The sequence below is a fragment of the Delphinus delphis genome, chromosome 16 (genome assembly GCF_949987515.2).
Source record: "Delphinus delphis chromosome 16, mDelDel1.2, whole genome shotgun sequence".
Taxonomy (NCBI): Eukaryota; Metazoa; Chordata; class Mammalia; order Artiodactyla; family Delphinidae; genus Delphinus; species Delphinus delphis.
This window is the reverse complement of record NC_082698.1, coordinates 31574815-31600462: the sequence shown is the minus strand read 5'-3', so window position 1 is coordinate 31600462 and position 25648 is coordinate 31574815. Positions and strand designations below refer to the sequence as shown.

Here is a 25648-nt window from a genome sequence, read left to right as displayed (position 1 = left end):
CATACGTTTGTTCTCTACATCTGTGTCTCTATTTCTGCCTTGCAAATCGGTTCATCTGTACCACTTTTTTAGATTCCACGTATATGTGTTAATATATGACATTGGTTTTTCTCTTTCTGACTTACTTCATTCTGTATGACAGGTTCATCCACATCTCTACAAATGACCCAATTTTGTTCCTTTTTATGGCTGAGTAATATTCCACTGTATATATGTACCACATCTTCCTTATCCATTCGTCTGTTGATGGACATTTAGGTTGCTTCCATGACATGGCTATTGTAAATAATGCTGTAAATGAATATTGGGGCTAGTTGGTGAAATCTTTAATGTCTTTTTTTCCCTTTTCCTTTCATTTTCTAGATGTTACTTAATAAATTTATAGTACTCTTAAAAGAGAAAGTCATATTGAAATAATAATATTAAGGAGATGTCAGATCTCTTCCTCACTACTCAAATCTTTGATTTTTCTTTGATGTGAAGGACATACTTATAGGGGTTTTAGAAATGTTTTAAATATGAGCTACAGAGAAACATTGGGTACGAGTAATAGCATGACAAGGCACAGCATTTCACAAAACATTTCTATAGGATGGAATTTTTATTTAAAACAGAATTCTGTTATCGCTGAGTCTGGGGGATGCTGGTTTAAACTAGGTTAAGTGGGTTTCTCCACTGTTAGAATTCTCTGAAGCAGTCACTACCTAGTGGGTTCGTGAGCCCACGATGGGGAGAGAGCATGCAGCATTCCCCAGACTTCTGGGAAACTTTCTTCACTCAGGTCCCTGCAGGCTTAGTGCTCTGTGGAACATGCTTTGGAAGATGCTTATGTGGGGAAAGAGAGCAAAAGCTGGTGGCTCCTGGGGCTCTAGATGGATCAGGTGAGGTATAACTATCTTTACTACCCATTCAGCAAGTCAAACTGCTCTGGACCCAGTTTTCTACTATAAAATAAGAGGATTGATGAAATGAACTTCTAGCTCTAAAATGGGCCAGCTATGAAAAACAAGTGATTATGCTTGTAGGTTTGTGACAATGAAAGGCAAACTCCCCGAATGTTCAAACAGAGAATTTTCAGACAATCAAGCTTTATCTTTCCCTAAAGGCAGCAAGTGATGCCGAATTTTCCTTCTGCAATTCATTTGGAAGACAAAGAACATTTGTTCCAGTTCAACAGGTTAGCACTCCAGGCTGCCATATACAGCAGGAAATGCCCTCAATTTCTGTGTCAATGCTCTACCCGCCCTTCTCAAGCACTTGCCAAATGAAATGTAGTAAAAGTTTTCCTTTCTCAACCACCTCACTGTGTAAGGCCTTAGAGAAACAGGCTGATAGGAGCAAGGCTGGTTCCTTTGCTCTACTGGAAGAGTATCTTTCATGTCAACATAGTAGACAGAATAGAACATCCTGATTCCAGATAAAGGCTTCTTGCTGCTGCTGCCTCGCTATCTTTTATCATATACTCTGTGGTTAGAACATCTTCTGACAGGAAGAATTCAGGAATCCTGTTAGGGAACAGCAGGATTTTCTGCCGTGTAACGCCTGAGGCTTTTGCTCCACCCTGAGAGGTTTCCCACAGGTTCAAAGGCCCCAGACCTCAGTTAGACCCCTGTCTGCTCACAAAGGTCACCGCCTAAGCCCGTTCTTGGTTTGATCTCACTGCAAGCCTAGCTGCTGAGGAGTCTGCGCAGCTTCCTTCCTTGCTGCTCATCTGAGCTGTGGCCCTCACAGTGCGATCTGCCACTTGATAATGCTTAAGTCAGCAGTTGTTTTACATCTATCCCCTCATATTGTCTTATCACCTGGGAAGAACCTAAAAACTCCAGGGAGAAAAGAAGACAAGAATTAGAATTCAACTCCCTGGACCACTGCGGATAGCTAAACGTAGAGCTTGTTGAGCTGTCAAGTTTTCTTCCATTTCACCCCAGGGAGTATCACTGTGCTGCTGTGTGAGCATCCTTGACCTTGCATAACATCTGCAGTATTCTCCGCCTCCTTCTGCACAGTGGGGCTTCCCTGTGGTAATCAGCGTTATGCCCCCGTAAAGAAAAGGGCCCACATGCTTGCTTCGGGCAAAGTGATTAGGTGACGGAGCCTGGATTTGGATCAGAGTCAGACCCAAGACCTTGTGCTCCTTATGCAGAGGAACAGAGGAGCAAGGTCCAGACTATAGTTTTCAAATTGGTGCCCCACTTAAAGGCCTGACTCTGATCGAAAACCAGGCTCCGTCACCTAATCACTTTGTATCTTGACTAAATTACTTAACCTCTTTGTACTTTAGTTTCTCATCTGTATAGCGGGGATGAAAACAGTATGTACCTTATAGTACTGGTCTAGCAGTTAAGTCAGATAATTCTTATAAAATACTCCTCACAACACTAGGCTGGTGCACGTCATGCCCTCATGAAATGTGATGTGGTGACTTTGTTCTTCTCCTTTCTCTTCTGACCACCTAGTTCTTTCTCATATTGTCTTTTTACCTTTCCTCTTCCACCTTCTTTCTTACTTTATTCTTCCATTCATTGCCTTCTATGCTTAAGAGCCAAAAGCATGAAGTTAAAGTACAAATCTTTTAAAATTTATTGAATACAACTTATAGTTATATTTGTAATTAAAAACAAGCACACTTAGTATTTTCCATGTCTCTTTTCCAGAGTACAGGCCACATACCAGGCCAGTTAAATCACAAATCTGGGGGTCAGACATGGGCATCAGTAGCCTTTGAAGCTCTTCAGATGATTCTAATATGATTCCAATGTGCATACAGGTTTGGGAACTGTTAGATTGATGGCGTTCTACTCCCTCTATATTATCTCGGCTACTTCAGTGTATGGTTCTGAATCTTGCCTCCAATTTAGAATCACCTGAGAAGCTTCTAATAATACGGGTGCTTGGGCCCTACCTTGGCTAAGGCCTGGATATTTCTAATGTGCAACCAGCACTGAGAGCCATAGTTCTAGAGGGATTGGTGTCCTGGTAGATCTTATGATCAGCACGACTCCAGGCACTCACTCCCCCCCAACCTACCCCCACTATGAATTAAAATACTTTCTCCTCTGTGTTTTTGAAAACCCATGTCTTTGTCTCCTTTCTGTTGCACGCTGAATACAGAGAAGAATGATGTAATGCTGATAAGTTCTTGGTTTGTTTTGCCCTCAGTTTGGGATTGTGCTGGATGCGGGCTCTTCTCACACGAATTTGTACATCTACAAGTGGCCAGCAGAAAAGGAGAATGACACAGGGGTGGTGACTCAGATAGAAGAGTGCAAGGTAAAAGGTAAGATGAAGAAAAAGGGACCGGGAGACAGTGGGCATGAGAGGCATGTGGGAAGTGAAACAAACACACGAGAAAAAGGGAAGTCAAGTGAGAACGCAGCAGAGCTGCTATTGTTGCTATTTTATAAATAATTGCTACTTTATTATCATTATGAAAACGGTACTGAAATCAGTCCTTAATGATGAAGCCCTTGAAAGAGAAACTTCCAAATAATTGGGTAATAGTAACTCCCATCAACAGAACAATTCTATGTGCCATGCACCTGGTACTGAAAATGTGTTATTTCATCCTCACAGTCTCCCTTTGAGGAATGTATTATTATTCCCATTTTTTAAAAATGAGGGCACTGAGGTTGAAAGAGGTTATGGCACTTGTTTAAGGTTACTTGAGCTAGTTAGTAAGTGATGGAACTGGGGCTCGAACTGAAATCTGCCCAAACTTAACTAAACCCTTATCAGTCATATGATTAGCAAATATTTTCTCCTATTCACTAGGTTGTCTTTTCGTTTTGTCAGTGGTTTCCTTTGCTGTGCAAAGATCTGCCCAACTTTAAACCCATGTGTTAGCCAGTGGTTCTCAAATTTGAACCTGTATCAGAACCACCTGGAGGGTGTGTTAAAGCACAGGTGCTCGCTCCCGCCCCCAAGTTTCTGGTTCAGTAGGTTTGGGATGAGGACTGAGAATTTGTACTTCTAACAAGTGCCCAGGTGATGTTGAGGCTGGTGGATCCAGAGCCTTGCTGCTCTTAATCTTTGTCCTCTAATCTATGGCTTGGAAGGGATTTTCAAAAGCCTTTAGCTTCTGTATAGGCAGGCAAATCATAGACCCTTAGGGCTGCAAAAAGGACCTTGTGGATCACTGAAGTCTTGTTTTATAGAAAAGGAAGCAAAAACCTGAAAGACTAGTGACTGGCAAGGAGGAACAGAACCAGGACAAGAATCTGGGCCTCCAAGTCGCACTGCAGGCTTCCTGCTACTCTGAGTCACCACACTGCGTATTGAGTCTTTTCCTAGTTACTTTCCTTTTAAGGTCACAAGACCAGTTAGAGTTGTGGACAGCAGCTCTTCCCGCTCCCTCCTGCCCAACACTCCCGGCTGTGCCCTCACCTTTCTGACCTTCATCTCTCTTGGCCTTTTTAGCCAGGGACTCACTGTTTAGTTTTGGTCAGACAGGTATCCTAGGCCCCAGAATATAATTGACTTTTAGTTTGGTGGCCTGTGGTGTCCACTAATTTTCATAGTTTATCAAGAAAGCTGTAGATAGGATACGTTTCCAAGAGAGCAAGTCGTTCTACCCAGTAGCCTGATGTCCTCAGAATCTGGCCCCATCAGTTCTGAGGTAGTACTTCAAACATTTTTTAAAACCCAAATCCCTCGTTTTATTGACTTCTATTTAATAATTCACTGCCTTCCATTTCTTCTTCCACGTGTTGTTGTGGTGTTAACCTAGCAGCTGTCTCCTGAGACACATATCCCCATGCGTGTTTGGCCTAATAAATGCAGTAATTTTCCCTTCTCAAAAGATAGCTTCCCTGGTGGCACAGTGGTTGGGATCTGTGAGCCGTGGCTGGGCCTGTGAGCCGTGGCCGCTGAGCCTGCGCGTCCGGAGCCTGTGCTCCGCAACGGGAGAGGCCACAACAGTGAGAGGCCCGCGTACCGCAAAAAAAAAAAAAAAAAAAAAAAAAATAGAGTTCTCTAATCAAATATTTAAATAGAAAGGTGAGTTGAAAGCTACCGGTTATGGAAGGCCAGGCTTTTTGAGTCAAAACACTTAGCTGATAACTTGGAGCTGATTTTCTCATTGCAGTTAAGTAAACAGGCTATTTAAAATCTGGTGAACGAGATATGGATCAGATATCTGGTTACTTATTGTTAAAGCAAATCCTCACTATAAAGCACTGAAAATGTAGATGTTTAGCTTAAAGTGAGCCAAAATTGTTAACTGTTAAATAACTTCAAAAAGCGTAAAGCATCTTGGCTCTCTAATCCTCTCCACAGCAGCAGTTAAAACAGCTCTAAAACTGGACAGTTTTACTAGGCAGACAGGGTATCAGAGTAGAAAAGCTGCTGAGGAGACATGGGTTCTATGCCTGTTTCTTCTAACAAAGGAAGAAACATTGCTGCAGAAATTTTAGTGTTAGTTAGTAGCTGTTCCTGTCTTTTCAGTAAAAGCCCATGTGCCTGGTACATATTTTAATTTTTGTTCTGTTATCTTTTGCCTTTCCCATCTTCTAGGAATTAGTGTTGCTAATTACAACTTTGTGGAAGAAGCGTCATAAAACAGCTATATAGAGTAGTTATCTGTAAGATCCCCATTTAAGTCTGAGAGAGCCTGGTTTTAGGAAGGCTATGCATGCAATTAAATGTGAAAATTGCGCCATCCAGTGGCAAGATTACTGAACAGCAGACAGACCCGGCTTGAGGTCTGAAAATAAATCCTACTGAGGCTAGATTCAGTGAGTTACCCTCTAAGTACAAAAACTTAACAGATATCACAAAAAGAAATTGTCTCCTTGCATTTTCTCAGAAAACATCAGTATTTTCTCTAATAATGTGAAGATATGTCCTTTACTTTTAAAAACAATTTTCATCTGCTTCTACTTGCTACTTTTTTTCATCTGCTTTCTCTAGGTCCTGGAATCTCAGAATTTGCTCAGAAATTAAGTGAAATAGACATTTATCTGACTGCGTGCATGGAAAGAGCCAGGAAAGTGATTCCAGCATCCCAGCACACAGAGACACCTGTTTACTTGGGAGCCACGGCAGGCATGCGGTTGCTCAGGTATAGCAGCCTGTAGGGACTGAGAGCTGCAGGGAGATAGGTTTGGCAGTTGCTAGAGCCTCTGAGTTATGGGCGAACGCCACACTTCTCTAACACCCCAATTCTAGACATGCTAAATGTCCACACCTAAGAAAGAAAATCTCAGTAAATGGGTAAAATTCCCAAACTCTTAGCTTGCATAATGATGGGAGTTTAAGTAGGTAAAAAAAAAAAAAAAAAGGCCTCTTACTCATCTCCCCACAGGGAATTCAAGGGAGTGATGCACAAAAAGAGGAAGATTGAGCCTTTATACTCTGGGATTTGGGGCTGCAGATTTAGCAATTCCACATCTGGGAGGAGGAAGGCCAGAGGAGACTCGCAGACATCCCGAGACACAAATCATCACAATTAGCACATCTTTGCTGGTCACCACTTAGTATCTGTGGGCATTATTTGTTCATTTGTTTGTTCATTCATTCATTCAGTTTGTATTGACTGCCTGCTCTGTCCCAGGACATGGAAGTGGGTGACTCATCTTCCAAGATCAGGGTTTTGATACAGGGCGACCAATTCTTTGACAGAAGAGTGCTCAGAGCTGCTATGGGAGCATACTTGTCCCTGCCAAGAATGGGAGGAGGTCAGGAAGACTCACCAGAGGAGGGGATACATGAGCCAAATCATGAAGGACTTGTGGGGGGAGGGGGCAGGGCATTACAGGCAGAGCAGACATCATGCGTTCCATAACCTATGTTTATTTGGCACCTGTTATGTGTCAGGCATAAGTCCCTGCTTTCCTGGATCTTGTGTTCTAATAGATGCACAAAGGAGTGATATGTGAGAGATCAGGGCATGTTCAGAGGACTATAGATAGTTCTGCATAGATAGAACGTAGGGTACATAGAGTTAATACTAATAATGACAGTGGTAATGGTAGCAGCTTGTATTTGTTGGGCCCTTACTATGTTCTTAGCACTGTGCTTTAATTTAAATCACTGTAACTCTATGAAGTAACAGGTATTATTAACTATTATTAATCAGATTAAGGAAGCTGTGGTGTACAGATGTTAAGTAACTCACCAAAGGTCACATACCTGGCAAGTGGTAGAGCCAGGATTCTGAGTGGGATTCTGTGAAGGCAAGATTCGGATCACAAAGTGCCTTGTGGGCCATGCTAGGGAGTTTGAAGTTTATCTGGGAAACAATGGGAAGCCATTAAAGGATGTTACACAACTGGTGCCAGTGGTAGAGAGGTGGATTGGAGGAGAGGAAAACTAGGGACAAGGAGGCCAGTTGATAGGGTAAGGAAGCCATTCAAATGAGAGATTACTGGGGTCTAATGCCAGTTGGAAGGCAGCATTTTCTGACCCAGAGACTCTCAGTATTATATTGCCTAGATCTTGGAAGCAATTGTGTTCCATCTTCATTGTGACAACCCTGGAAGATTTCTTCTTTAGATCTCAAGGTCTCAGACCCAAAAACCAAGGCAGAATATGAGAAAGATTTTTTACCCCACTCCGGCACCAACTGAGGTTGGGTATCTGTCCCAGGACATTTTCCACTTGGTGTCTGCTAGAGCCCTAATTAAAAACTTCAAGCAGAGCCTTGAGGCTACGTAAGCAGCTTGAAGCCACCGGCAATGGCTAACGTAGCACACGTCAGCTCTAGGCTTGGTGATCAAACAATATCCAGCTACCACCACCACAGCAATTAAAATTACTCTGATAATTTCTTGGAGCCAGGGAACAACAATGAAAGTGGTATTTTAAGAGGACCAACCTACGTAGGGATTGGAAGGATCTGGATTTGGAGAAGAGGGGCCAAAAGAGTAGTTATGCTCCTCCCCAAAGGAGGGCTTCTCAGACAGCCATGTGTGGGCATCTCCATCCTTCTGTTTATTGCAGTGAGCTTATGCTTCACTTCCTAGGGGAACTGGCTGGAAGCTCTGGCTGCAATGGGTAGTCATAGTTATTCAGACAAAACCAGTAACCTCAGCTCTTTGTGCAGGATGGAAAATGAACGGTTGGCAGACAAGATCCTGGCTGCGGTGGCAAAGAGCATCAGCAGCTACCCCTTTGACTTCCAGGGTGCCAGAATCATCACTGGCCAAGAGGAAGGTGCCTATGGCTGGATTACTATCAACTATCTGCTGGGCAGATTCACTCAGGTGATTGTCTCACAGCATCCGTGGAGGTGGCTCCCTGTGGGTCAATGCCATTGATATCTCAGGCAGTACTTGGATCACTAGACAGAATGAATGATGGATAAATGAACAAATTAATTTACCCTCACATTTGCAGGGGTCACCAGAGGTATAATTCTCTCACAAGAACTCTCACTATTGGAGAATAAGGAAGCCATATACAGAGATACAGAAAAAAAATTTTTTTAATCTATCATTAAAAATAAAAATAGCTAACATTTGCGTAGTGCCATGTGTCTTGTGCTATGCAAAGCACTTTTCCTGTACTGTTTGACTTAATCTTCAGAATAACCATAGGAGGTGTTCTCTCATTTTAGAGCCTCAAATCGAGGCCTAGAGGAGGCAATTATTCTGCCCAAGGTCACATGGCTAATAAGCCAATGAGTAGGGATTTGAACTTGGGTCTTTCTGGCCCCAGATCTTGTGTCTGTAAACTGTTCCTATGTTGCCGCAGTCTGAGCTATGTCTCTGAAGCCCCTGTTTTCTTGCTGTTGATCTGATGCAGACTCAGGAACCTCTGGTGAGCTTTGTTTCACCCTTATCCTCCTGCTCCTTTGCCTTAGGAAGTCCCTGAGTCCAAGAAATAGCATGAAAAGGGGATGTCCAGATCCTTCTACCACTGGTGTCGGTACTGTCTTTCAGAAATTGAGTTGGTTTAACCTGAAACCAAGTGAAGGCGATACTCAGGAAACCTATGGAGCTTTAGACCTTGGGGGAGCCTCTACACAAATCACTTTTGTGCCTCGAAACGAAACGACTGAGTCTTCTAACAACACTCTGCACTTTCGCCTCTATGGCAAGAACTACGGTGTATACACACACAGCTTCTTGTGCTATGGGAAGGATCAAGCCCTCTTGCAGAAACTGTCCAAGGACCTTCAGGCGAGTGTAACTGAATCCAGACCACCCTCCCCACAACTGGGCCACCAGCCCCCCGCGTCGTTTTCTCTTTCTATTTCAGTAACTGATCTGAAGTTGGTTACTGTACTTTCCAAACCTTTTCAGGCAGGATATCTAACGACATCTGGTCAACCCCTGTGAATTGTCCCATCCAGACACCACCTCCTATGTTTGTTTACTGCACTGTCTCCAAGGACATGACTCAAATCCTTTCTTTGGAAATAATTTCTCACCCCTGTGGGGCTGACAATGAAAAGTACATGCTACAGTAGTGTGTGTATGTGTGTGTGCGTGTGCGCGTGCACACAGTTTTTAAGCTCTTTCCCACTTTTCAATCTCCATTTCCTACGAACTGCAGAAAACAAGGCTATTAGAAACAACCTGGAGAGGAGGAGAAAAAAAACTTCAGAGAAAATGCAGAGTTTATTGATCAACACTTCAAATCTTGTCCCTAGACACTTTTTACGTTTTGAAGGCGAGAAAAGTTAAACATACTCAAAATCATGCAAGTACCAGCACATCCTGACAAACACAGAGCAAGGATGTCAAATCCAGCTGTTCCCTGTCTCTACTGAAAGGACAACCAGTTCTCTGCTTTCCTCCAAAGCTCGCTCTCTGGTTCTCAGAAACACTATCAATAAGATGACTGCCATGGGAGGAGGGGCTGCTAAGAGACGCCTAGTGAGCCCTAAGTTTCCACCAAGTCTCTCATCCACAGCAGCCCCTTTACTTCTCGTGAACATACTGGGTTGTGGGTTGAAAATCATCTTGATACTCCTGCCTTAAGTGATCTGAGGCACTTCCAGCTCTTGAAGCTTTTGCTTTTCGGCTTGGAGGTAGGGCCAGGGATATAGGCAGACCCCCAGAGAACTACCCTAGGCTCGGAATTTTGAGAACCTTGAGAGTTTTCCTTGTGGATCTGCTTCTGACCTACGCGATTAGTACTAAGCGCTAGGGGCCATTCCAAACTAATGGAATTTCTGGGCCCAGCTTCAACGATACTAGCTTTCTGTGAATAGCAAAAGTTCATTTACATCTGATGCCACTTCTGGTGCCTGTTATACAAATATGACTGTTACCCAAGGGTAAAAAAGGCAGCGCAGGGGCATATTGATGCCAGTGCTGAGTGCCTGGCTGTTTCTCAATTGCTACACATTGTTGAAGTCAGACTGGTGCTTTTGTACTCAAAGCATTTGCACATGATGCCTTCAAGTGATTTTTCTATTCAGGCTACAAATGGAACCATCCGTGACCCATGCTTTCACTCTGGATACCGGAGGAAAATGAACATGAGTGACCTTTATGAGGCTCCCTGCACCAGGAGATTTGAGGCAACTTTTCCATTTCTTCCATTCCCTGAAGTTGAAATCCGTGGCACTGGAAACTATCAACAATGCCGGCGAAGCATCCTTCAACTCTTTAACACCAGTTACTGCCCTTACTCCAGCTGTTCCTTCAATGGGATTTTCTTGCCACCCCTCCAAGGGAATTTTGGGGTAAGTTTGTGACATGATGATATATTTGTTACAATAGTTTTTGGTTGCAAATTACAGAACATATGCCTACAAAGGAGAGGCCACAACAGTGAGAGGCCCGCGTACCGCAAAAAAAAAAAAAAAGATGGGAGTTTTGTAACTTTTCCTCTTATCTTCTTTTTTCCCCATCTTTCTTTCTCCCTGACTCTCCCATTAAAATTATCGAGAAAATTAGCTACCAGATGGCTCAGAAATGCATGTCAGCAGCAAAGTGACCCCCTTCCAGGAAGGAAGCAGCTGTTGGGGATGGAATATCACCTGATCCATAATTTACTCAGCAGAGATTTCCAGGCACTTTCATTAGGCCTTCTGGAGAGTGAATCTGTGTCCCTCTGTGTTGGACATTGCACCAAACTCAGCATTTTTCTCTTGTAGGCATTTTCAGCTTTTTACTATGTGATGGAGTTTTTAAACCTTACATCAGAGGAACAGTCAACTCATAAAAAGATGATTAGCACGTTGGAAAAGTTCTGCTCTCGGCCTTGGGAAGAGGTAAGTGACTAGAAACAGCATCTGTTACCATTGCTCTCTGCCCTTGACAGCATGGAGGATGTGAGTCTGCTCTTCAAGTCATGCTAATGTGACCAAGATCCAGCACTCATGTTAGAGAAGCCTAGATGGTACACTCAATTAAGAGTAAGTTCACTGGCATTCCTTGATAACTTGGCATACAATGGCTTAAACAAAAAAGGTCTTATTGTTTTCACCTAATTCGAAGTCCGGAAGTAGTCAGTTGCTGGCATGGAGTGGGCAGCTTGACTATCTCAGGCATTCTTCAGTTGTTGTTAGGCCTGTTTCCTCATGGAAGCAAGGTGTAGCTTCAGGGATCACAGCCGTGTTCGAGGTCAGAAGAAGGATAGCGCCAGATACATCTGTTCCTTTTTATAGGAAAGCAAAAGCTATCCCAGAAGCTCCTAGGAGTCTTTTCTCTTACATCTCATTGGCCAGGACTGGCTGGGAAAGCAGGATGCAGGATTTTATGACTGGCTTAGAGACCTAGATCCATCATGAGCTACTTCCTGGAGCTGAGCACATTGTCGCCCACTCCTTCCCCCAACTCCCAGGGAAGACAGGCAGTTCACAGAATCTGCCACAGACGCCATTGTGGTAAGACCCTTTTTTCATCAGACAGGTCCAAGGTATCTCCTACTTATTCATAAATCTGAAGCCCAAAATTTTTCTTGTCTGAGGCACTGAGTCATTCAAGATCCAGTGCTACCTGATGAAAGTTTCCAGGGACGTGAGAGAAGGATATGGAGTCTACTCTGATTTAGAAAAACAGATCACCTAGGAGTGGCTCAAAACAGCAGCTGTTTTAAGTTGACAAAAGTGACTTAAAATGAGTGATTTTAAGAGAGATTGCAAAAGTGACCAGTGCTTTCATTCTGAAGATATGCAATTAATTAAAAATGAAGGCTGTTCTCGTGGGCACTGACAACAGAGGAAGGAAGGTTGTGCAAGAGCCTGGACACCTGAAATTTTCTCTAAGTATTTTGTCTGAGTTAGAACATGAAGGAAGGGTATTCAGGGCTTTTGGAAAGAGCAGCTCAAATATGCCTCAGCACTTTACAAAACAGGGGAGGCTTTTTGCAGCTAGTGGTGATCTGTGGAGAAAGACGAGCATCTCGGGTTCTTGAACAAAATGCTTCCTAAACTGGGTTCCAGAGCAGTGTTTGTCAAATGTTACTACGTATGTGATCATATGGGGGTCATATTAAACAGCATATTCTGCACTGGCAGATCAGGGGTGAGGATTAACAAGTTCTCAGGGGATGCTGCTGCTGCTAGTCCAGAGACCTAACTGAGGGGCAAGGCTTGTTATGAAACTGTTTCTTCAAGATGCTTATAGAGGCTCTAAACCAAAGACTTTGGTCAAGAGCATACAGAAAACTCTGGTTAAACAAAGATTAATAGATTTCTTTCATGCAAGATTTTTCACAGTTTTTAATATGCTAATGTGATTGTGAAACTCAAGTTTCACAAGGGATGGCAAACTATAGTAAAATTCAGTGTTGTTGAACCTCTCAGACCACAGAAACTACTTTTTTCCTAGAACACTTATCAATGTCTAATAGAACCCTGTGGAGGAAAAGATTGCTTAACAGACCCTAAACTGTGAACCCCTGCACCCACTGAAGGAGTGCAGCACCACTCCCAAAGCTCTCTGCAGGGGCCAACTCTCAGGCCCATGTGAGCTGGGGCTTTTTCCTCTCTTGATCAGCTCTAATAGCGAACATGAGGGCTATGGAGAAGTGCCTGTTGTTGTCCAAGTATGATGTTTTCTTCACTTCACTTCCAGCTGCAGATGTACTTTGGTGAAGTGAAGGAGAAGTACCTGAGTGAATACTGCTTTTCTGGCACCTACATCCTCGCTCTTCTTCTGAATGGCTATCATTTTACAGCTGAGTCCTGGAAGGATATTCACTTCATGGGCAAGGTTTGTTAGGTTGTGGGGAGGTTGGGTGGTAGTGACTGAAGCAGCTTTGGGCTTAAAAGAGGTAGGAGTCAACCTGATCTAATTTTGGCCTGATGTCCTGTCCTACCACTTCACCTCTAACCCAAGATGGCATCTCCTGATAATGTTGACCAGCCAGTTGTGGATATCCTGTCTAAGGAGGGCTACTTGCATTCTCAGCCTCGCCTTTCTGCTCACAGAACAGTGACTAACCCCTTATAAAACAAAAAATGAGATAGTAAAGTAATGTAACAGTGTTTCAACAGCCACAGTGATTCTGCGTGCTGACTTCAGCATCCATCCTAAAGGCCCCTTCGTGAATCCAGAGGGATGATCGTGAATCCAGAGGGATGATCATGGTTTGTCACAAGGGGTTAAGGCCTTGTTGGTTGTAGCTTCAAGACTCACCAATCTGAAAGCTCGCTGTGAAGAATGAGATGAGTGGCTGTGAATGGGGGCCTTTGCTTAGAAGCCAGGCTTAGCGTGAGCCTTAAAGACGCAAGCCCTTTGCGTAATAGCTTTGCATTACCATAGCATTACCTCCAGGCATACAGCAACATTTACATCGGCAGAGACTCACAGGCACACTCATGCTTGATGAAAAATATCAAGAGCAGTGTTTCTCTACCTTTTAAACCCATATCCACTAATGGCAAAAACAATTTACCCCTTTATTAAATATGGTGACTTCAAGCAAAACAAAGCATTGAGGCAGCAGAGGGCTGTAGTAGCCTTAAAGATAGTAGTTTCATCACACTCTTATCAATATTGACTTTGCTAATTAAAATCTTTTCCTTGTTTTAACATCCCAGTCTTCCTTCCGTTCCATCACAGTTTGTCCGTTTGAGAGATATGTCTATGTCAAATTTACCTAGTGATTTATATTCTTTGAATTCCAATCTATGATCCATTATTTCTAAACCTTAAGTGATAACTACTCTAACTCTGGAGGCTTCCTTGACACAGGCAGTCAGATAGATATGGTTCCATTCCCCATAAAGGGACATGGGCCTTTTTACAAATTATTAATTCCCAGTACTGGTAAAGGTTTAGGTGAGAGGAGCATTCCACATGGTATTGGTTGGAATGTAAACTGGCATAACCATTGGGAAGACTGTTTTGGCAACATGAGCTAGGAGCCTTAAAACATGTACATCATTTTGTCCAGTTGCTCCATTTCTAGGATTTATAAATAATTGAACAAAGTGAGTAAAAATGAACATATAAGGCAGTTCATGTCAGTGATGATGTTGCAGAAATCCCTTAAGAGACATGGGATGATGTTTACAAGGAATTGTTAAGTGAATAATTCTACATACAATTTAATTCCATTTTTTATGTGAAAAACATGCACAGAGAGGACTGGTAGGATATGTCACAAAATGATAATAGCAGCAACTTCTGAATGATGAAGTTGAGGTGGTTTTTATTTTCTTTTTTAGTATTATCTGTACTTCATGATTTTCCTACCATGACCACATACAACTCATGTAATAGAAACATTTCCACAATTCTTTGTTATTCATAGACTACCTGTATTTCAATACATTTTGAGGTGACTTGAAAATATTCCTAGGAAGATGGCAGGGTTGGAAAATGTTTTTTTATTTAAGAATAATCCTTTCTCATGCATATGCAGTCTTTCATCTTTCGTCAAGTAAGACTGACTTGCTGGGATTATTCCCCAATTTTTCCTTAGTTGAATCATAAAAGAAGTCCTGGTTTCATATGGATGAGATTCCTGGGCCTGACATTGATACACAAGGCCAGGGACAGTCATTATTCTCTCACCCTTTGCCCGCTTCCCGTCATCCACCCCCCCTTCCCCACCCCAGCCACCCACATTCACACAAACAGCAAAAGAAGAATGCAAATTTCCAAAGGCCTAATTTAAATTAAGTTCTTCTAGGCAGGAGAACTGAGCCGTCATTCCCCAAATTCCTCTCTGAATTTGGGGAATTTAGTAGTGAGGCCCCACACTCTTCTGAATTGGGGGAATTTAGTAGTGAGGCCCCACACTCTCCTTCTTAATCACTTGCTCCTGCTCCATTTTCCCCACAGCCGCCTTCCCAATTCAGAATATAAAAGTAACCCATTTAGAGAATTGAACATGGTGCTCTCACTTCCTGGTTGCTCAGTGTTATGGATAGGGTTGCATGAAAGCTCATTTAATCCTCGGACCAGAAACAACAGACTTTCCCCACTGTTTGCAGGTCCGGAGCAGCAGCGTCGGGTGGACTTTGGGCTACATGCTGAACCTGACCAACATGATCCCATCTGAAGAGCCATTGTCCACACCTCTCTCCCACTCCACATATGTCTTCCTCATGGTCCTCTTCTCCCTGATCCTGGTCATAGTGGTCGTAATAGGCATATTTATCTTTCACAAGCCTTCGTATTTCTGGAAAGACATGGTATAGCAGGAACAGCTGAAATCTGCTGGCTGGAGTGAGAAGAAAACTTGCCCAGGGAGCACTTTCCTCCACAGTGGTGTACAAGGCCAGTGTTGACCAGCATGAAGCTTCCTTGGCTTTTGCTGAAGCCTTTCCATGGGAGGTATTTACCACCCACTGCCTCAAGAACTTCCTGGCAGACATTGTCTCTTTTGTGAGTCTCTCCAAACTCCCCCCCTTTCTCTTTTGTACTCTGTGCTTGTGTAGCTCTTGAAGACCTGCCTCCTTTCATGATAGTTGCTTTATAAAAGAACAATATTGACTTTATCCAGAAGAACTGAGAGTCCTGAGTCCTGTGCTGGGAAGTTGCCCTGGCTAAAAGAAGAATCTTGGGAACTGATTCAGTTGTGGTCTTACAGACCCTTTCTCTCTCCTGTTTCCCATTTATTAAGAAAGCCATCCAATGCCTTTGGAGAAGACAGACACATATCCCATGCCCAGCCTGCCCTTTGCATGGGAGAATTTTCTAATCTAGGCAAGTATGTGCTAGGGCGAAAAAGTCCTACAAAGGAATTTATGGGATGTGCAGTTAATCCAATAGTTAATCCAAGACAAAAGAGGGATGTGGGTAAGTCACATATTCCTGGGTGATGCCAAAATGCCAGAGTGGGACACCCAGACCAGAGATTATTTAAAAAGCTGCTGTACATATACATAGGCATTCAAATATCAGGGCATATTATCTGGTAGGTGTACACATGTCTGGAAGAAAAATACAGTTACAACACAAGGTCAGGAAAGTGCATCCTCCAACACATCTATTGGGGTTTTGTTTTTATTGCAGTAAAACGCATATAACCTAAAATTCACCATTATGACATATACAATTTAGTGGCATTTAGTACATTCACAATGTTGTGCAACTGTCACCAATATCTAATTCCAGAATATTTTCATCACTAAGAAATTATTGGCTGGGGATAAGACCATCCTGTGGTAGGCTTGAACCATCAACCATTTCCATTTAGCCAAGCATGCTAACCGGTTGCACCACAAAGATGCTCACTGAGTTTTAAAGCCATGCCATATCTTACTGTCCCAGGGTTTAATTTAGTGAAAGAGTTGCATTAGTGAAGAGTGGCATGCCTTTTTTGTTGTCATGGTATTTACACAACAAAATGTGCAAGGAACCACATCTGCAAGTTTTGCTGCCGGTTCTAGGTACTTTTGCTTTAAGCATCTTTGCCATAGACATTTTTGCCACAAACATTTCACTGCAAATAATTGGCTCTAAAGCAATTTTGCCATAAAAGATAAAATAATGGAAAATCAAAGAGGGATAATTAAAAGGACATAATGAAACGAATAACAAAATTCAAGACTTATTGTGAAATATAAAATATTTGAGTACATTTAAAGTGTGTGTTGATTCATGGCAATACTGTGCACATAACTGATTTTATTTTGTGGGTTGTATCTAAGCACTTGTCTTCCAAGTCTTTCATTCATAGCATTTTATACTTTTTTTTTTTGCTCATTGATTTGTCTCCTCGTTCTGCATCGTACTTTTTCTTTTTTGCTAAAATTTCTTCCTTCGTAAAGAGCGATGTAAGTTTCCAAATACTTAGAGGCATCTTTGTAACTGAGCTTTGTGTTGTGTTTTGAAAGCTTCTACACGGTTGTTGTTTGTTCTTGGCATATTGTCACGTGTCCATTGACAGATGGTTCCAAAGTTGTGTGGGAAATGTGGGTTCACCTCTGCACCTTCCAGGACCTTGGTCTCTTTCTCCTCCACTGTAGTGTGTTTCAAAATAAGAAACCAACTTTTGGGGCAAATCACTGTCATATGCCAGCTCGATAAAGCCATCAATAATGTCGCCAACTGGAAGAAATGCTAACATATTTCAACCAGTTGAAACCAAACTGTCAAACCAAAAACTGTCAACCAGTTATTTTATCTTTCACAGGGAATTTGCCTTACAGCCAATTAGTTATTCGACGAAAATGTTTGTTGCAGAAGTGCTTGTGGCAGAGATGTCAATGGCAAAGATGCTTATGGTGAAGGTACCTAGAACCCATTTCAAGATGTAATTAATATATGTTACTAACGATATATTTTTTAATATTAAGTCTTTGAAATCTGTTGTGTATATTACACTTACAGCACATCCTAACCAGGACTCCATTTCAAGTACTCAATAGCCACGTGTGGCTAGTGGCTACCATATTGAATAGCACACGTCTAAAAGTACATTCACAGCTAAAAAGACGCAGGCAATAACACTTTGTCTTTCTCTTGAGGGGGGGAATTTTCTTTAAACAGCTATAGATGCTATAACATTCTTTCTATTATTTATTATATATGAAGTTTAACATTATTCTTAACAAGCTTTTAACATCCCAGCTCAGAATTTCATATTACTCCTCAGGTTTTGTTGCCTTTTTTGTGAAGACACAGATGCCTATTATTCAGGCCAAGATGCCTGATGAAAGACCTTTGGGAAATTTAATCTGGATTCAAAGATAATACAAGATAATTGGATGCTTATATTCTATGGTCAAAATGTAAACTTGAATATTAAAATAAAGATTAGTCTCTTAATAGCTCACAGAGCAAAGTTTACCATATAATAGTAACGTTACTATTAAAACATATTCTCATTTATTGTCAGTTTGAAAGATGAGCTGAATTTCACTGAAATTGGTCTCATTCCTCTCTGATTCAGAGTCTAATAGTTGCTATCTTGTTAGAACAAGTTGCTCATAGTTAGCCTATGCTAGCCAGGTATTTCTTTCAGTTTGTGCTAGTTTTATAATTTTTTAAAATTTCTTATAACAACCTCAAAATTTCAGTGGCTTACCACAATAAACATTGATTTTTCATGTTCATGGGTCTGCAAGTCAGCTAGTATATCTACTTGCGGTGGTAGGTCTGGTTCAGGCGTGCTCCATATATCTCCCACTCTCCTTGTCTGGTGGCTTCCTGAGCCATGTTCCCATGATGAGTGGTAGGGGCATAAGAAAGGGAGAGAAAATACAGGATGCCTCTTCAGGCCTTGGCCAGGACAGGCCCCTGTCACTTCCATCCACATTCTACTGACCAAAATAAGTCATATGACTAAGCCCAACATTAGGGAGCTGGAGAAACACTGGGAGGAATGGCAGAGTCATGTGGCAAAGGACATGAATAACTAATTCTAACACAGAAAATTCGTGAAACATTGGGCACAACGATTCAATCTACCACAGCGTCTCATTAACTGAAACATAAAGTACGTTTTCTTCAAATTAAAATCTACTTATCTTGCCAAAGAATGTTCTTCTTAAAAAATGTCATTTCTTCTGTGACATCATCAATTACAACTTTTTTTCACAGCCTTAATCAGGGTGCTCTGGCAGCTCCTAAATTAGTCTCACGTTCTAAAATGATAGATTTCCTAAGAGACCATCTATTTATTTTCCTTGTATGTTTAGGACAGTGTATAGTTAACTACCCAAGTTTTTATTTGCACAAGAACCTAATACAACTGAACATAATTGGTTTTATCACAGGTATAATGGATTTTTTAATAAAAGGGAAAGGAATGTCTCCAAAAGCCTTCTCTTTCAAAAGTGGCATTTAAGGACTGTGCATGTGGTAAAAGCATTGTTGTACCTTTTGCATTTCTCTAGTTTAAGTAATTTAATTTCTAAATTTAAATCGATGATATAATGATGGCACCACTGTCATCAGCATCTGAGTTGACTTTTTATTTTTATATCCCTTTTGCATGATGAATAGCAGAGAACATGGATTAGTCAATGAGAAGTGAGATACAGTCACCTAAGAAACAACATCATTTCTTATAATGAAGTTCTAAGAAGAGAGGGGAGGAAAGTCATGTGAGCCAGATAAGGAACAGTATGTATTTAGGATGACTTAAACTGAACTCTACCCTTCCTCCTAAACCTGCTCCTCCTCCTGCATTTTATCATGATTAATGCCACCACTGCCTCTAGTAACCAAGATCAGAATCAACTTTATCAATGTTGAAGTGACAGGGGCCTGTCCCGGCCAAGACCTACCCATTCTGCCTTTGCAGCATTTTTCATTTTGATTCCCCTTTACAATCTTCTTGTTATCACCCCAGTAGAGACCTGATATCAGGAACAGTAAGCTTGTCTCCAAACTATTACTTCCAGATTAATCTTTATAAAAAGTGGGCTTAATCACATTGCTCCTTAACTAAAACTGTTGGTGACTTTCTATTGCCTATGAAATAAGGTCATACTCTCCAACAGACATTCAGGCCCTTTGATCCATGCCTATAAGCTCTCCCAGGCTTACATCCCACTTTACCCTCTGATGTTCCTTACACTCTAGCCAAGGTAGACTGATTCTTTACCCAGAGTTGTTCAGGTTATTTGCTCAACTTGGAGCACCTTTGCCCCACTCTGCGTTAAGGCTCAGCTCAAATGACCCTTCTTCAGTGAAGTCTTCTCCAAATCTCTAAGTCAGAATAAACTGCTTCTTCCCCGTGCTATCACAGCCCTTTACCTGGGCCTCCATTAGAGCATTCAGACCATTCTATTCAGTATTTGGGTTAAGCTTCTTGGGGACAAGATATGTGACCTATCTCTTTTTGAAAAGTTGGGCTCAGGGGTATTTTAGCAGGAACTAAGGTAACAGTCCTAGTTAATCGCTCTTTCCATTGCCAGATGGGCTGGTCCATACCACTGTTTCTGCATCAGTATCCTTATTTATGTTATCTCTTGACATGACCATCCTCTTCCTCCAGCTTGTAAGGACCAGCTCAACTCCTGACTCCCCAGTGAAGCCCTCTTTGATTTTACCCACATTGAACTTTCCCTTCTGGACCATGCATTTAGTTTCAATAGAGCTCACTACATGGGAATTGATTGTACATATTATTAAAGTAGAATTTTAAGGATTAGAATGTACCTTAAAAGGTAATGTTTATCAAAATTTAATGTGTATATGACTTACCCAGGGGTCTTGTTGAAGTAAAAATTACTTAATTTTAATTAATAAAAAATGATTCAGTAGGTCTGGGGTGAGGCTGAGGTGTTCTACATTTCTAACAAGCTGCCAGGTAATGCCACTACAACTGTATGGGGACCAAACTTTGGGTATCAAAGATCTAGATTACTTTCCCATTCCATGGAGCTCCTTCTAATGGCTCTCAGATAAGTGGCCATCTACTGCCTGACTGCCATGCTTCATTTGGCAGCCTGTTCCACAGTGGGCCAGCTCGACTGCCACTTACAAAGCTTACTCCCTCTGCTACACAACAACCCCCAAGTGTTTCTTCCTTTGTCAGTTTTCTGTGCCTCAGGAGTTTTCTGTTTGTGCTGCGCTCTGCCTTTGGGGAGCCACTGCCTGGCACTCAAGTGAAGAACTGGTGTGCCTCAGAGGGATTTCTCCCAGCTCTTCACCCTGCCCCTAGCCTTCAGTTACTGCCTCTGTGCTCTTGGTAGAACCCTGTGGGAAAGAGCTGGAAGGCGATCCATAATGCACGCCTACATGCAACCTTTAAAGTTTCTTTAAAATTTCTGCTGGTTTCTTATTATTTTTGTCTCTGATAGCTTTTTCCTTTGCTGTCACTCTACCAAGGATGAAAGAGTTCTGATGGGTTTTAAATACTGTGATTTTGTAGTCTAGCCAGCTGGGTAGAAGCTACAATCTCTTGCCATATGCACACAAGAATTATTTGTAAAATGAAAAAAAATGAATCACAAGGAAATTATTTTTTACAAAGTTTACAACCAGAAATGCAATTCATTAGCATATGTAACTAAAAGTACAGCCTCAATAAATTAGATTTCTGATTTTGAAAAAGCAACAATTATATATGCTCCACACTGTTAGTTTCCTTATATTTATAAATACTCTTAAATATGTTAAAAAATGTAGATGGCTCATTTTGTAATAACACAAGTTGCCTTTTGACATACAACTTAAATTTTCTATTATGAAATGATTTTTGGCCAAGTAACAATGAAAAAGGGGCAAAGATAGGTAAATGGTGGGCTGTTTGTAAAGTGAACGACTCAATACCAATTGAACTTTTCTCTGATGGTAAATCATAACGCTCTCTCTAAAGCTCATCAGTATACAGGCATACATATTTATAATCAGTAGCTTAAAAATATGACTTTCTGTGCTATTCTGTACCTCTTGGATTTTTACCTTACATTAGTCAACCGAACCACCTTTTAGGAGTACGCATGAAGATGGAAGTCCCTGTGAAGAATATGGTGTGAATCTGCTCTGTCTCCTGCAGTTAAATCCATTTGAAGGATATATTCTTCGATTATCATCTGGACAGAGAGGTCTAAATAGAAACAAGTTATTTTTAACTTTTTATTATGAGAATTTTCAAACACAAAGTAGAATAATGCAATACACATCCATGTGCCCATTACAGAATTCGTCAATTGTCATCATTTTGCTAATCTTGCAGAAACAAGTGTTAATTATAATCAGAGATAAAACAGGATTCAAACTTCGTGGAAAAGAGTAAAATATACTTTTTCACCAACAGTCAAATGGTGAAAGTGGGCAGAATCATTGCATGGTGCAACATGGTAAAGTACATAGAGGGTTAAGGTCCTTAACAGAAGGATGCATCTTGCATGAAAGAAGGTGGGACATATTTTATAGGCCCCTCTTCAAGCTGCAGGAAGAATCAGGACCACAGCTACACTTGCCTATTTATTTTTTAGATTATGAAGTTAAAGAGAATAGCAGAATCATTCTGGTATAGCAGCAAATCAATGGATTACGTTACTTATAGATAGTCTCTTCTAAAATATTCCTTTGACACTGAGAAGCTGAAGAAGGCTAATGAATCACCTATTTTAAATTGTAATTTTTGCTTTTCATGTATGTTTAAACCTAAAACCTCTCTTTTAGTATGACTGAAATATACCTTTGTGGGATAAGTCTAGCACGTTTTTAATGTAAATATTCAATAGTTTCTATAAAGATCCCTGTTTTTCTCCCTGCTACAGTCCCTTCTTATCCAAATTGTTAATATGCTGTGTTACTTAGGCCTGCCAGTGCTGGGTAAGCTAAAAGGAAGAGGGCAGGAAGAATTCTGTCTTTGCTGTCATCTGGCTTTTCTCCCCCTTCAAAACAAGGTCTCTTTTAATCTATCTAAAATTTTCCTTTAGGTTTTTTCCACCTAAGCAGACTATCTTTGAGCCATTTTTTTTTTTAAACAACTTTATTGGAGTATCATTACTTTACAATGCTGTGTTAGTTTCTGCTGCATAACAAAGTGAATCAGCTATATGTATACATATATCCCCATATCCCCTTGCTTTTGTGTCTCCCTCCCACCCTCCCTATCCCACCCCTCTAATTGGCCACAAAGCACCGAGCTGTTCTCCCTGTGCTATGCAGCTGCTTCCCACTAGCTATCTTTTTACATTTGGTAGTGTATATATGTCAATGCCACTCTCTCACTTCGTCCCAGCTTACCCTTTCCCCTCCCCGTGTCCTCAAGTCCATTCTCTACATCTGCGTCTTTATTCCCAACCTGCCCCTAGGTTCATCAGAATCTTTTTTTTTTTCTTTTTTAGATTCCATATATATGTGTTAGCATACAGTATTAGTTTTTCTCTTTGTGACTTACTTCGCTCTGTTTGGCAGACTATAGGTCCATCCACCTCACTACAAATAATTTCGTTTCTTTTTACGGCTAATATTCCATTGAATATATGTGCCACATCTTCATTATCCATTCATCTGTCAATGGACATTACGTTGCTTCCATGTCCTGGCTATTGTAAACAGTGCTGCAATGAACATTGTGGTACATGACTCTTTTTGAATTATGGTTTTCTCAGGGTATATGCCCAATAGTGGGATTGCTGGGTCGTATGGTAGTTCTATTTTTAGCTTTTTAAGGAACCTCCATACTGTTCTCCATAGTGGCTGTAGCAATTTACATTCCCACCAACAGTGCAGAAGGGTTCCCTTTTCTCCATACCCTCTCCAGCATTTATTGTTTGTAGATTTTTTGATGATGGCCATTCTGACTGGTGTGAGGTGATACCTCATTGTAGTTTTGATTTGCATTTCTCTAATGATTAGTGATGTTGAGCATCCTTTCATGTGTTTGTTGGCAATCTGTTTTCTTTGGAGAAATGTCTATTTAGGTCTTCTGCTCATTTTTGAATTGGGTTGTTTGTTTTTTTGATATTGAGCTGTATGAGCTGCTTGTATATTTTGGAGATTAATCCTCTGTCAGTTGCTTCGTTTGCAAATATTTTCTCCCATTCTGACGGCTGTCTTTTCATCTTATGTTTTCCTTTGCTGTGCAAAAGCTTTTAAGTTTCATTAGGTCCCATTTGTTTATTTTTGTTTTTATTTCCATTTACGTAGGAGGTGGGTCAAAAAGGATCTTGCTGTGATTTATGTCATAGAGTGTTCTGCCTATGTTTTCCTCTAAGAGTTTTATAGTGTCTGGCCTTCCATTTAGGTCTTTAATCCATTTTCAGTTTATTTTTGTGTATGGTGTTAGGAAGTGTTCTAATTTCATTCTTTTGCATGTAGCTGTCCAGTTTTCCAAGCACCACTTACTGAAGAGACTGTCTTTTCTCCATTGTATATTCTTGCCTCCTTTATCAAAGAAAAGGTGACCATATGTGCGTGGGTTTATCTCTGGCTTTTCTATCCTGTTCCACTGATCTATATTTCTGTTTTTGTGCCAGTACCATACTGTCTTGATTACTGTAGCTTTGTAGTATAGTCTGAGGTCAGGGAGTCTGATTCCTCCAGCTCCATTTTTCTTTCTCAAAATTGCTTTGGCTGTTTGGGGTCTTTTGTGTTTCCATACAAATTGTGAAATTTTTTTTCTAGTTCTGTGAAAAATGGAATTGGTAGTTTGATAGGGATTGCACTGAATCTGTAGATTGCTTTGGGTAGTATAGTCATTTTCAATATATTGATTCTTCCAATCCAAGAACATGGTATATCTCTCCATCTGTTTGTATCATCTTTAATTTCTTTCATCAGTGTATTCTGGTTTTCTGCATACAGGTCTTTTGTCTCCTTAGGTAGGTTTATTCCTAGGTATTTTATTCTTTTTGTTGCAGTGGTAAATGGGAATGTTTCCTTTATTTCTCTTTCAGATTTTTCATCATTAGTGTATAGGAATGCAAGAGATTTCTGTGCATTAATTTTGTATCCTGCTACTTTACCAAATTTATTGATTAGCTCTAGTACTTTTCTGGTAGAATCTTTAGGATTCTCTATGTATAGTATCATGTCATCTGCAAACAGTGACAGTTTTACTTCTTCTTTTCCAATTTGGATTCCCTTTATATCTTTTTCTTCTCTGATTGCTGTGGCTAAAACTTCCAAAACTATGTTGAATAATAGTGGTGAGAGTGGGCAACCTTGTCTTATTCCTGATCTTAGTGGAAATGTTTTCAGTTTTTCACCATTGAGAACGATTATACATCACTTGAGGGTGCTGATCATTAAGAAGTCTTGACTTTTTCCCAGGCCTGTGGGGGAAAATATGCTATAAGTCCTTAGTATTCTAACAGTAAGTGAAGGATAAATGCTAAGTTACTAGCAAAGTCTCCCGTTATTCAAGTCAGCAGAACACAGTTTTGTTGTGATGTCCCCTAAATTGGGAGGGATGTGCCACATTTTAACTTTCCTTCTTTGTATCTGCTAATGAGCACAAAATTCTCTCTTGCAGCTATCAACTTGTAAATTTCCAAACAAAAGGGTGTTGGTATTAAACAGAATAGTTTTTTTTTCTGAAAGTTGGTGAACAACACATTTCACAACATCTTTTCATTTAAAGGACTATTTCATAACCAGATCACTTTTACCACAATTTATATGATATGGGTTAAGGAAATAATCTTAAAAATATGGCTGATGACATGCTGGATTACTGAACTGACTTCATGTCACAAAATATAATAAAAACATATATTGATTTTTATATAATTATTCCTAAGATCTATTAATAGATTATAATAGAAAATATTTAATATAAATACATTTGGGCTGTTTCCAATTTTTGACTATTATAAATAAAGCCACTATGAGCATTCATATCAGTTTTTTGTGTAAACACAAGTTTTCATTTTTCTAGGATA

The 25648-nt window shown here is 40.8% G+C and overlaps 1 protein-coding gene across 4 annotated transcripts in view; it reads left to right on the top strand.

Moving 5' to 3' along the window:
* Positions 1 to 21562, top strand: part of ENTPD1 (ectonucleoside triphosphate diphosphohydrolase 1) — an 88547-nt gene extending 66985 nt beyond the window's left edge. For 3 of the 4 annotated variants that reach the window (XM_060034402.1, XM_060034405.1, XM_060034404.1), the window contains exons 3-10: positions 3160 to 3277; positions 5908 to 6058; positions 8042 to 8201; positions 8880 to 9119; positions 10367 to 10633; positions 11048 to 11164; positions 12972 to 13109; positions 15341 to 21562. In XM_060034402.1, the coding sequence (XP_059890385.1) occupies positions 3160 to 3277; positions 5908 to 6058; positions 8042 to 8201; positions 8880 to 9119; positions 10367 to 10633; positions 11048 to 11164; positions 12972 to 13109; positions 15341 to 15547 (1398 nt within the window). In that variant the 3' untranslated portion in view covers positions 15548 to 21562. The remainder of the gene's footprint in view (positions 1 to 3159; positions 3278 to 5907; positions 6059 to 8041; positions 8202 to 8879; positions 9120 to 10366; positions 10634 to 11047; positions 11165 to 12971; positions 13110 to 15340) is intronic. The other variant, XM_060034403.1, reaches the window with a different exon arrangement.
* The last annotated feature ends 4086 nt before the right edge of the window (positions 21563 to 25648 follow it).